The 12,095-nt window shown below is 41.9% G+C and overlaps 2 protein-coding genes and 1 pseudogene across 2 annotated transcripts; 1 reads left to right on the forward strand and 2 right to left on the reverse strand.

Annotated features, from left to right (window-relative positions):
* Positions 1 to 3,934: 3,934 nt before the first annotated feature.
* LOC126623838 (putative inactive glutathione hydrolase 4) lies at positions 3,935 to 6,648 on the reverse strand. The gene is made up of 4 exons (XM_050292824.1): positions 6,552 to 6,648; positions 5,237 to 6,435; positions 4,560 to 4,821; positions 3,935 to 4,191 (listed from the first exon to the last, which is right to left on the reverse strand). The coding sequence occupies exons 2-4, from the start codon at positions 5,500 to 5,502 to the stop codon at positions 4,042 to 4,044; spliced, it is 678 nt and encodes a 225-aa protein (XP_050148781.1). The 5' UTR covers positions 5,503 to 6,435; positions 6,552 to 6,648; the 3' UTR covers positions 3,935 to 4,041.
* LOC126623841 (expansin-A4-like) lies at positions 6,500 to 7,606 on the forward strand (annotated as a pseudogene).
* A 1,932-nt stretch (positions 7,607 to 9,538) lies between these two features.
* On the reverse strand, positions 9,539 to 11,040 carry LOC126621672 (glutathione hydrolase 2-like). Its single transcript, XM_050290214.1, has 2 exons — positions 10,669 to 11,040; positions 9,539 to 10,081 (listed from the first exon to the last, which is right to left on the reverse strand). The coding sequence occupies exons 1-2, from the start codon at positions 11,038 to 11,040 to the stop codon at positions 9,539 to 9,541; spliced, it is 915 nt and encodes a 304-aa protein (XP_050146171.1).
* Between the last annotated feature and the right edge of the window lie 1,055 nt (positions 11,041 to 12,095).

Raw genomic sequence — 12,095 nt, forward strand, 5'->3', positions numbered from 1 at the left:
TCTGCCTTCATTGCCTCGTACCGTTCAGCGTCATAAGATCTTCGCTTCTGTCTCACTGGCTTGGTCTTGGGGTCAATACTTAAGCGATGACATATGATATCGGGAGAGATGCCTGACATGTCCTCGTATGACCAGGCGAAGACCTCAGTGTTCTCTTGCAAAAAAGAGATCAATGCCAACCGAATTGGTGGTGACAAGGTGGTGCCAATCTTCACCATGCGATCCAGATAATCTTTTGAGATAGAGACCTTCTCCAACTCTTCAGCAGGTTGTGCTTGCTGGATGAAAGAGTCATCTCGAGGATCATCGGGTTGACTGTTGCCACCATGAAGATCCAAGTTGGCTTCGTCTGGGCTGGTCTTTATGACTTGGTCACGTATAGAAAGGGTTTCCTTGGGCACAGGCATGTGCTGTTGCTTGATCGAAGTGTTGTAACATGATCATGCACTAAGTTAATCTCCTCTAATGTAATCATTGCCATAGAGGGTTGGAAATTTCATCAACAACATATGTGTGGATATCATGGCCTTGAGATCATTGATGCATGTGCGTCCGAAGATGACATTGTATGTCGTTGGGCAATTAACCACCAGGAAGTTAGTGGTAATGGTAGCTGTGTAAGGGCCTGTACCAATGGTGAAAGGTAAGTGTATGCTCCCCAAAGGTTGCACGATATCACCGGAGAAGCTTATCAAAGGGGAAATCGAGCGATCGAGCAAGTGTTCAGCTACATTAAGTGCCCTGAAAGCTTCAGCAAACATGATATTGACTGAAGCCCCCGTGTCTACCAAGATTCGTCGTACTTCAAAGTTGGCTATGTGAGCTTCCACGATCAGTGGGTTGTTATGAGGGTAAATGATACCTCTTTCTTCCTCAGGGTGGAAACATATTGGATCCCAGTTAGGCTTTTGATACTTACCTCCCCTGATGTCTTCCACGTGAAACACTTGGTGGCCAGACCTTAAAGCTCGTTCACTATTTTTCATGGTCCTGTTGGAAGATTTAGATATGGGTGTGCCACCACTTATGGAATATATCACATTCACCTGGCGTTGGTTACGGTTACCCCTTAGAGGGTGAATGAGGAATTGATCCATTTTTCCTTCACGTGCCAAAGCTTCAATATGATCACGAAGGGTGATACACTTCTCGCTGTCATGGCCTTTATGCTCGTGGTAGCAGTAAAACGAATGCCTCGGCTTTGGCTTCGGTATCAAGTGTGCTATGCTGGGGTAAATGGCCACGCATGTGGTGTTCAAAGGTGTGTATGCCTCATACCTTGGGGTAGGGGTTGTCCTGACACGTGCTTGACCCACTGTGTTGATTGCTTGTGGTCGAGGATTATCATGGCGATACCTTTGGTTATCGCAGTAGTGTCCCTTACTCCTTTTACTAAAATGAGACTGGTGAGGATGTATATCTTTCCTTTTGCCCTGAGATTGATATGTCTGTTGACTTGGCAAAGTATTAAGTAAGGCAGGAGGAGGCACTGCTACCGTTTGGAAGGTCGAGGTCTTCTCATTTGGTTGGATCTGGCTTCCACTCCCTACTTGCTGATAAGGGGTGGTTGTGGGTGGTTTCCCTTGATATGTCCTTGCCTCGGCGGAGGCATGGTTGTAAGCATGTGCTATCACCTTAGAGTAAGTCTTCCAAGTGTTGGCATTGATCATGTACTTGAAGAAACAATCACGTAGGCCTGCCGTGAAGGCCTTGAGGGCGGTCTTGTCATCTGCCTCAGCGCAGCGAGAATACTCATGGCTGAAACGACCAGCATACTTTCGTAGTGACTCGTCCGACTTCTGGTGAATAGTGTACAAGTCATCTGCAGAATGCGAGCGATCGGTCTAGAATATGTGTTGAGAGACAAACAGGTTCCTCAGTTCCTCAAATGAGTCTACTGTCTCAGGTGGAAGACGGTAATACCAATTTAGAGCTCCGCCAGAGAGGGTGGAGGGGAAGAGAAGACATCGCTCTTCGTCGGTGTGCATCCAATATGCCATGGTGGACTCAAAGAGGTTAAGGTGTTCAATTGGATCCTCCCTTCCAGTATAGAGTTGTAAACCAAGCTTTTGTTTTGTCTTCGCTTAAAGGGGGTGTCGTGGATCCTCCTTGTTAGAGGGCCAGACCTGGGTTGGTTCCAGTCAGGTATCTCGACCTGACGTTCGACCTTCAACTTGTTTACTTCCTCAATGAGCTGTAGGACAAAGGGGTCTTGAGTGGAGTCATGTACCACTGGGATTTTCTTTCGTAAGTCCCCATCGCCTCTTGGAAGTAGGAAAGTTTTAGCAAGGGCGTGTGATTTTTCCTTGGATTCGCCGTACTGACTTCTAGGGTGAGTCTGTCGAAATACCTCAAAGTCCCCTGTACTTTCATGTTCCTCTAGGACATGCCGTTCCTTCCCTAAATTGGCAGCTGGCCTGGGTCGTGAGAAGGGACCGAGTCTTTCATAAACCCTTGGGTCATTGATCTTCGAGCATATGTGGAGGGGATTCTCTCGACGTTGCTTTAGGAAGTCTCGGCAGTCACGATAAACGGCTTTCGATCCTTCCAACCTTTCTGTAAGGAGGTGTCTTCCTCAACTTCTCCTACTTCGGGTCGAAGCAGCTGGGTTGAGAGAAGTCTCATGTTGATCAATGTTTTGATGATTAGCTCGCTCCTCATCAGGAATACCCATGTCGAAGGAAGGTGACCCTCCGTGTTGGGGGGCACCCAGATGATGGTTAATGTCCACAGGGGCAACAAGCTCGCGTGTTTGAGTACGCATAGTTTCATGGAGCATCTCAAAGAGCTTCTCATACTGCTCTTGGAGGACCTCATTCTTCATTGCTATCTTGTTGTTTTTAGCTTCTAGCTTATCGACTTTAGCTTGAAAAGCAACCCTCTTTCCTTCCTTCTTTCATTGCTTCGCACTAGGTGCAAGAGGAGTGTCATTCTGTGTGCTGTGGCTTCCTTCGCTCCCCATGTTGGAAAGGGATGCCTGGTCAAAAGAGAGTGTACGAACGGTGGAAACCAGCTTGACAAAGCTGAAGAGAGTGGGAATAAGTGTCGTTCCCACAGACGGCGCCAAATGTTGATGCACAAAATCAGTGAAGACTTTGGTACAACAGAAAGTGTTAAGTTTGTTACCTTCGCTAGATTGCTCCGGTCACTAGTGTGGATAAGTATGTAAATGGATAGGGACAGGGAAGCAAACACAAGATGTACGTGGTTCACCCAGATTGGCTACGTCCACGGAGTAGATGAGTTTTAATTAATTGTGAAGGGTTTACACAAGTACATAGGTTCAAGCTCTCATTTAATGAGTACTAGTGAATGATTTAGTACAAATGACATTAGGAAATATTGTGAGAGAATGATCTCTATTTATAGAAGAGAGTTTCTAGTTTCATTCTAACATTGACACGTGTCGTGTTGTGATTGGCTTCTGATGTTAACACGTGTCGCGCTATGATTGGCTTCTGATGTCGACACGTGTCACGCTGTAATTGGCCTCCTGGTTGGAGGAAAACTCTTCTGAATCCTTGACGGTATAACGTTGACCGGTGCTCAGTAGTTTTAGGATTGGTCAAGTACGGTACAAACACACCTTAACGCAAAAGGGAGAGAATGCTAGTGTCGGAACAAGAACGGCAACTAGCTTCACTTCCATAGCAACAGTACACACTTTTAGAAACCAGCAGGAACCCCACCTTTTCTTGGAACGCTCACTGCCACAATCTCCAGAACGCATCCATTATCCCTCAAAGCCCTTATATCTTGAACTATAAACTGGCAAATAGCCCCAGAAGGAGAGGGCTCTAGGACATGGCCCTTCTTTTGTAAGACTCTCCTAGTTTGAGCAGGAACTTCGAAGTGATCGCCAGTCACGGACGTCCAGTTCTTATAATGAACCGCATTAGGTAATAGCTGCTTATACAGAAATTCTTCTTATCGGTAGGTTTAATTGATAACTAAATTGAAATTATGACTCTATTTGAATAAGGAAACCTCTCTTTTAGTCAAACAAAAGACAGCTCAAGTAAGAAAAAAGATAGAGAAAAGTTACATGGGAACCTGATGATAGACCCTTGGAGCCATGACAGAAGAGAGTGGATCCATTCCCCTAGAAAAATGGTTTACGAGAACCTCTGCAGTCGCAGGAATGATCAAGGCTCCCACACTTGCGCCCACGACAGCTTTTAGTTGGCCATCCTGTCACGCATATAAACAAGACATTGAATGTAGGTTTGAAATAATACGACCACTGTAGTACGATAATTTATGTCACTCTCTACAACTCATTTCCTGATGGACTTTAACTAGAGAAAAGTATATGTGTAATTGATAAATCTGATCTAGTAGTGTGAAACGCTTTATTCCAACTTAACAAGAGAGTTATCCTAGAAGCATTCCCAACCATTAATCCGCTAGCACATGATCAATCTAATTGTATGCCAAAAAACAAATTTTTCATTGATATTTCCGTTGCCTTCATATATAGTTCTCGTATCTTTCTCTGTCTTTCTCTCCCATCTACTATTTCTCTCTCTAATAATTTCTCCATATTGGTTACGCATTACCTTTAGGATTATAGCTGGTGTCATGGGCGATAATGGCCTTTTTCCTGGCCTGATAAAATTGGGTGGTGCTGGTGGTAGACCTGTAGAATCATTTCCAGGTATAGAGAAGTCGTCCATTTCATTGTTTAAGACAATCCCTGTACTCGACGACAATACATTAGCACCAAAGTATCCATTCACAGTACCAGTCATGGAGATGGCATTTCCTTGAGGATCTATGACAGACAAATGACTGGTGCCATGGTCATTGATTTGCCTCCACCTGTTAGGAAACGAGTCGTTATAATGACAACTATTGGTTGAGGAGTATATGTAATAATAGGATATCTACGTACAAGTACAACCAAAGATATGAGATTCGGAGCAAGTTACACAGCGCGTTATAGTAGTTTTTAGGCGGTTTTTCTATAAACATAGACTAAAATCCCATACATTTCAAACAAAACTTCTTTTAGAAATGTTAAATTATTTTTAACTGCCAATATAAATGCAATAATACAGATGATAATCAATTTAGTGATCTTCTCAACACAAAATTGCAGTAATTTGTAAACGTCGTTGTATGGATGTATATTCTAATTTTGTCAACTTGAATTTGGCTACCAATAAAATAACAAGTAGTTATCTGAATGTATAATCTAATGGATAATTAACTTCTTGCCAATCAAATAACTTACCTGCCACCGTAATGGCTGGGATCAAAAGTCATGTTGTCATATATACTTTCCTTTAACTCCTCAGCAAACTCAGGAGAAAGCATATCGGCTAGAACTCTAGTCACATTTACAAACTCAGGGTCACCAAGATTCATCCTCACGGCAAAAGCATGTTTCAAAGATTCAATTTCCCAATGAGTCCAAAGAGGATCAGAAACTCCAGAAGCATTTCCATATTGTGAAAGAATGTTTATCATCTGAGAGTGGAATTGACCAGGATAGTTCATATTAAACTTGTTTGTACCATATTTAGGGCATCCGTATTTAGACCTCGTATAAATACTTGGAGGACTCAAATGTAATTATGTAATAAAGGAAGGGGCAAATATGTAATAAGTGAGGAGCCCTTATTTTATAAAAGGGACTCCTCACCCTCACAATTAAAAAGCCTCACTCTCACCCTCAGAAGCTCTGACCCTCACAATCCTCTCACAAACAGAGAAATACAATATCAGTGTGGACGTAGCCCAAACATTGGGGTGAACCACGATATATCTTGTGTTCTTTACTTTCTTGCAGATTCACGGTTGGATTTACTTTGTTCCAAGACCTCTAGTTTTGTGCATCAACATTTGGCGCCATCTGTGGAAACCGACACGAAAAGCTATGTCGATTCTCTCTCAATTTTTCACCTCCGCCGTGAATCTGCAAAAAACCCAAGAACCCAAAGCTTTCCCAGAAAACCCACGGAGCCACCTCCTCTCTCCCTCCCTCTCTCAGTTTTTCATTTCTCTGAGCTTCTTCAAGAGCTGCAACTCAAAGTTTGAGCCAAATATGGAAAGTCATCAGCTTCTATTCCCAAGTTGCTTCTTGCATGTATCATCTGTTCCTCTACAATTTTGTTCTTTGCAACTTTTGGTCAGTCAGCCACCACCGCTAAGCTTCACACTCAAGAAGTCAGAGTCGTTGGAGGATGGTATCACCCACTAGAACCGTGAGATCCAGTCCCTCCTCGTCAACAATCATAGGCTGGTAGCAGCCCACGTCGCTCTCAAGCAGGACCTCGCCGTGGCCCAGCACGACCTCCACCACCCATCCGTCGTCGCCGGTAAACCCAAATCCGAGAGGGACATCGAGTGTAAAGAGAGGTTAGTTCACTGACGATCTTTTCTTTGTTAAGGTTTTCAGGGAATGCAACATTGGTCTCTTCACTAAGACTGCTGCAGAGTACGAGAGGCAGAAAGAGTTATTAACAGCCCATCAGAGGGTAATTAGTTTTATTGGAACAATTGCAGCCCCAAAACAATGGGTCAGCCAAAACAATGGGTCTACCAACCGAAGAAGAAGCACCAAAACATGGTTGCTTGAGCTCACTGCCAAACATAGCTTCACAGAAGACAAATTGTTACCCTCCAAACTTAGCCCAGCCCAGCGACTATGGCGGTTGGTGCAACCCGCCTCGCACCCACTTCGATCTCGCCATGCCCATGTTCCTTAAGATCGTTGAGTACCGCGCCGGCATTGTCCCTGTTTCTTACCCCCGGGTGCCATGCCGGAAGCAAGGTGGAATCAGGTTCACAATCAATGGCCACAAGTACTCCAACTTGGTTCTGATCCACAACGTCGCCGGTGCAGGGGATATAGTGAAGGTGTACGTTAAGGGGACGCACACTCCGTGGATGAGCCTGAGCCGCAACTGGGATCAGAACTAGCAGTCAAACGCCATCCTGGTTGGCCAGTCACTATCCTTCAGGGTGACAGCTAGTGATCGCTGCACCTCCACTTCCTGGAACATCGTCATTTCCAACTGGTAGTTCGGCCAAACTTTCACCGGCAAGAACTTCAAGGTCTAATTCTTCAATTTTGCTTTTTTTTTCTTTTTGTCCTTTTAATTTTTGGGTTTGGTAAAAAAGGGGAGCAAGAAATTAAAAGTAATGTTTGATGGTGGGGCAAACACAGAAATGTGTTCTGGATTTCACAGAAGAGGGCGCGTTGTCAACCACCCACATCCAAAATCAAGGAATAAAAGGAAGCTTTGCTCTGCGAGAGCACATGGGAAACAAAAGCAAAAAGGAAAAGAGCAAAGCAGAAAGTGAAAAGTAAAAAGAAAAAGAAAGGCTGCATGTGAGTATGTCTGCAGGTGAAAAGAAAAAGCATGCATTTATCCCTCAGACAGCTCAACCACTCCCACAAAAAAAAAAAAAAATTAAAAGCAAAGCAGAAAGCAAAAGAAAATAAAAAGAAGCAGACATAATTGCGGTGGTGATGGCATGCAGAAAAGGGAATTATAGGCGTGACCCATTGAGCAGAAGGTCGGATTTATTTTTGAATGATGTGGTTTATTTTTCTTATCTTTCGGAGACATAAAAAAAAAAGGCAAGCTTAAAATAATGGGCTGGAATGTTATGTGGAGGGCCAAGGCTTATATGCCCAAAAGAGTCAGGCCCTATGACTCCAAATTTATTCGGCACCCTGTCGCTATTATCACCAACCAGGTGATCAAACGTACGGCCAGTACTCCAAATTTATTCGGCACCCTGCCGCTATTATCACCAACCAGGTGATCAAAAAAATTTATTCGGCACCCTGCCGTTATTATCACCAACCAGATTATCAAAAGTACGCCCAGTACTTCAAATTTATTTGGCACCCTGCCGCTATTATCACCAACCAGGTAATCAAAAGTACGCTCAGTACTCCAAAATTATTTGGCAGCCTGCCGCTATTATCACTAACCAGGTGATCAAAAGTACGTCCAGTACTCTAAAATTATACATGAGCATCACTTATATCAATCAAACATAAACATTCATGAGCATCACTCATGTCAATCATACATAAACATTCATGAACATCATTCATGTCAACATTCATGAGCATCACTCATGTCAACATTCATGAGCATCACTCATGTCAATCAGCTTCGAAAGCTTCATTTACAGAGCTCCAGCTTTGAGAGCTCCAGCTTCTAAAGCTTCATTTACAAAACCTCCAGCTTCTAAAGCTTCATTTACAAAACCTCCAGCTTCAAAGCTTCACTTGCAAAGCTTCACTTACAAAGCTTCAGTGCAAGGTATACAAATATCGCCTCCGAACAACCGCCACTTCGGCCCATACATGGATTCAATTTGAAGTCTCCAGCCAACAGACCATATTGACTGAAGACTTGGAGGACTACATTATGTACCATATATTAGGCCTCAACTGGGTCTCATGAAAAATACTTGGGGGACTCTAGCCCAGTATTTATGTACTGAGGAACGAACCCTTATTCTATAAAAGGGACTCTCTCACTTTCATTAAAGAGCACCCATTATTCATGTACTAAGGAGCGAGCCCTTATTTTATAAAAGGGACTCCCTCACCTTCATTAGAGAGCATCGCCGCCTGCTGAGCAACCGCCTCGCTGCGAGCATCAACTCTAGCCCATCATTTATATATTAAGGAGCGAGCCCTTATTCTATTAAAGGGACTCCCTCACCATCATTAGAGAGCATCGCCGCCTGCTGAGCAACCGCCTCGCCGCGAGCATTAACTCTAGCCCATCATTTATGTATTGAGGAGCGAACCTTTATTCTATAAAAGGGACTCACTCACCTTCATTAGAGAGCATCGCCGCCTGGTGAGCAACCTCCTTGCCGCGAGCATCAACTCTAGCCCATCATTTATGTATTGAGGAGCGAACCCTTATTCTATAAAAGAGACTCCCTCACCTTCAACGCCACAAGCCGAGCCAACCAAGGCAACATAAGCCACAAGCCGAGCAGCCTCGCAACATATGCTACTTCTAGTTGAGCATCATTTCACATTGAGCACCGCCTCATATCGAGTATCAATTCTAGACAACATCTAGTTACTTCGGCCCACACATGGACTGAATTTCAAGTCTCCAGCCAAAAGACTCTCTTGACTGAAGACTTGGGGGACTACTGTTTGTACCATATTTAGGGCCTCCGTATTTAGACCTCGTATAAATACTCGAGGGATTCAAATGTAATTATGTAATAAAGGAAGAGGCAAATATATAATAAGTGAATAGCTCTTATTCTATAAAAGGGACTCCTCACCCTCACAATTAAAAAGCCTCACTCTCACCCTCAGAAGCTCTCACCCTCACAATCCTCTCACAAACAAAGAAATACAATATCAATGTGGATGTAGCCCAAACATTGGGGTGAACCACGATACATCTTGTGTTCTTTACTATCTTGCAGATTCACGGTCAGATTTACGTTGTTCCAAGACCTCCGGTTTTGTGCATTAACAAAACTTATTAGAAGCTTCAAAAGAGAAGATAAAAGAAACAAAAATAATTGCGTAACACTAGATTAAGAACAAAGATTTACTCACAGGTATCATCGGATGACCTCCAGAAGGAGGAGGCATAGTCAATATTTTAAGCCCTAATGTGTCAGCAGATACAGGCTTCCTAAGCTTAACTTTATAATTTTGCAAATCCTTCATTGTTAGTATTCCTCTAAGCTTTTGAATATCTCTGACCAATTTCGATCCAATCGATGCATTATAGAAGGCTATGGGACCAAACTTCGAAATTTGACTGAGTGTCTCTGCCAGTTTCATGTTACAGCATGTCTCAAGTGTCTTCAAAAGACTCCCGTTTAATGTAAATAGATGATGAAGTCCCTCGTCTGCCAAGATTCCTGATTTCATCTTGACCATTTGCATGTGGAGGTATGGTGAAATCTTAAATCCTAAACGTGCAAGACGCTCAGTAGGTTTTACAAGTCTTTCCCACGGAAGCCTTCCATGTTGTTTCCAAGCTTCATGAAGACTTGCCAGTTCCCCTGGAATTGCTATAGAGATAGCGCCTTTACCTTTCAGAGTTTCATTGCCAGCATACATATTCTGAAAATAGAAAATTTTGACACAAATTCAAGGTACGTATATAGATACTGTTTGTGTAATTCCTATCTGAAAAAAAGATAAAGGCAAATTACCCACATGTGTTCATAGTTGCAAAGACTTGAACCGAAATTATTGAAAAATAGCAAGCATATTGTTATTCCAAGTCCTATTATTTGAAAGGAGTGGATTGTTGAACGCTGCGTATGCTGTAAGCTCATTCAAAATCTAAGAGAAGAACTTACTCATACAATAACGAATTGTTGAATCAAAGAACATATCAGTAGTATCAATTCAGCAAAGTTGTTTTTCAACTTCCATTGCCTGCCAAGAATCCTAGTGGAAAGAAAACCTTCTAGCCAATTAACTGATCATTCTAATCTCTGGTGACCATAAAATAAATTTTTACAATGAAAAGTGAAATTTCACATTTTCTGAGGTAAACAAAAATGCAGATGGTTTTTTTTTTTTTCATCAATAAAATGTAATTATCATTATAGCTAAAAATGTGATGTTCCTCATCAGAATGTTTCACGTGATGGTGAAATCAATTGAGGAAAGGAGTTCAGTAAAGCACGTAGAATACAAACCTCGGAAGCAAGTAAGGGTGTAGTTTCTCTCATATCAAAGGCACGTGTTTCCCCACTGGCTAGCCTTATAAGCATGAAGGCTCTGCCTCCAAGCCCACTTGATGTTGGATTCACAACCCCTAAGCAAAGAACAGCAACTACTGATGCATCAACGACATTGCCACCTTCACGAAGAACATCTATCCCAATTCTAGAACATTGGAGATCATCAGTGGCAATAGCAGCATGGCGCACTGAAATTACCTCTCGCCTACTTTTGGCGGAACCACTCATAGCATCAAGGCTTGAAAGGAATACAAGTACAATGGTGAACAACAACGACGGTAACGGATTTGCAAGCAAAAGCATAGAATTCTGTTGAGCGTTCCTCATCATACAAATCAACAAAGAAGTCTTAACCCTCAAGTCTCAACCAAATGAAATTAAACTGCTAGCAACAGGAGCAGCAGAAACACATGTGTACTATTTTCGTCGTAAATTCAATAGTAGTTAAAGGTTCACTTCACACTTTTGAATCTTATTAGGGTGACTTATTTTAGATTACAGGTCGAGTTTCCAAATTTGGACCTAATGACTAATAATAGTCAACTACATAGACTTAGGTGAAAAAAAGCTTAAACATCAAAATGGTCCTTTGTTTTACATTATTGGTCAATTTGGCCCCGTGCTTTTTATTTGGCCAAATTGGTCTCCCTATTTACCTCTGTTAGCCAATCCGTTATAAAAACCTTAAATTCGACATGTCTTGCGTGGGTTTAATGAGTTTACAATGAAGTTACATTTCTACCATATCACGTGCAAGACACATCTCAATTTTAACGTATTGTCAAGAATTAGCTAACGAAAGTACACACGAGATTAGTTTGGCCAAATTGAGAACACAAGAACCAAATTGACCCGATAGGATAAAACATATGAACTATTTTGACATTTAAGCATAAAAAAATCCACTATAGAAATGAAGTTAACATCAATGTCACATTATTGCTAAGTTAGCAACTGTTCACATTCTCACATTGCCTTTCATGTATGAAGCATATGTGTCCGTTAGGCTCACACATGAACTAACACACTATGATACCATGAATAAAATTGTGGTTCTACACTAAAACCAATTGGCATAATTTTCCAAACAAATAAAAAATGCTTCAAAACCTAATAAAGAAAATAGAGTACGAATAATACATCTTTATCATAAAAATGAATAATACATCTCTGTCATAAAAACAAATAAAAAATGCTGCTATATTTTTAAAACGAATGATGAAATAATTGATCAATCAAGACCCAAATTTCAAAATTTGAGTAAAACAAATCATTGAAACATGTTTTAAAGTGAAAAAAAAAAAACTACTTACGTGACATATTCCTTTGATATATTTGATGAAATGTTGACAAAATGTGGATTAGGAGTCTGATGACTTTTG

The sequence above is a fragment of the Malus sylvestris genome, chromosome 5 (genome assembly GCF_916048215.2).
Source record: "Malus sylvestris chromosome 5, drMalSylv7.2, whole genome shotgun sequence".
NCBI classification, from domain to species: domain Eukaryota; kingdom Viridiplantae; phylum Streptophyta; class Magnoliopsida; order Rosales; family Rosaceae; genus Malus; species Malus sylvestris.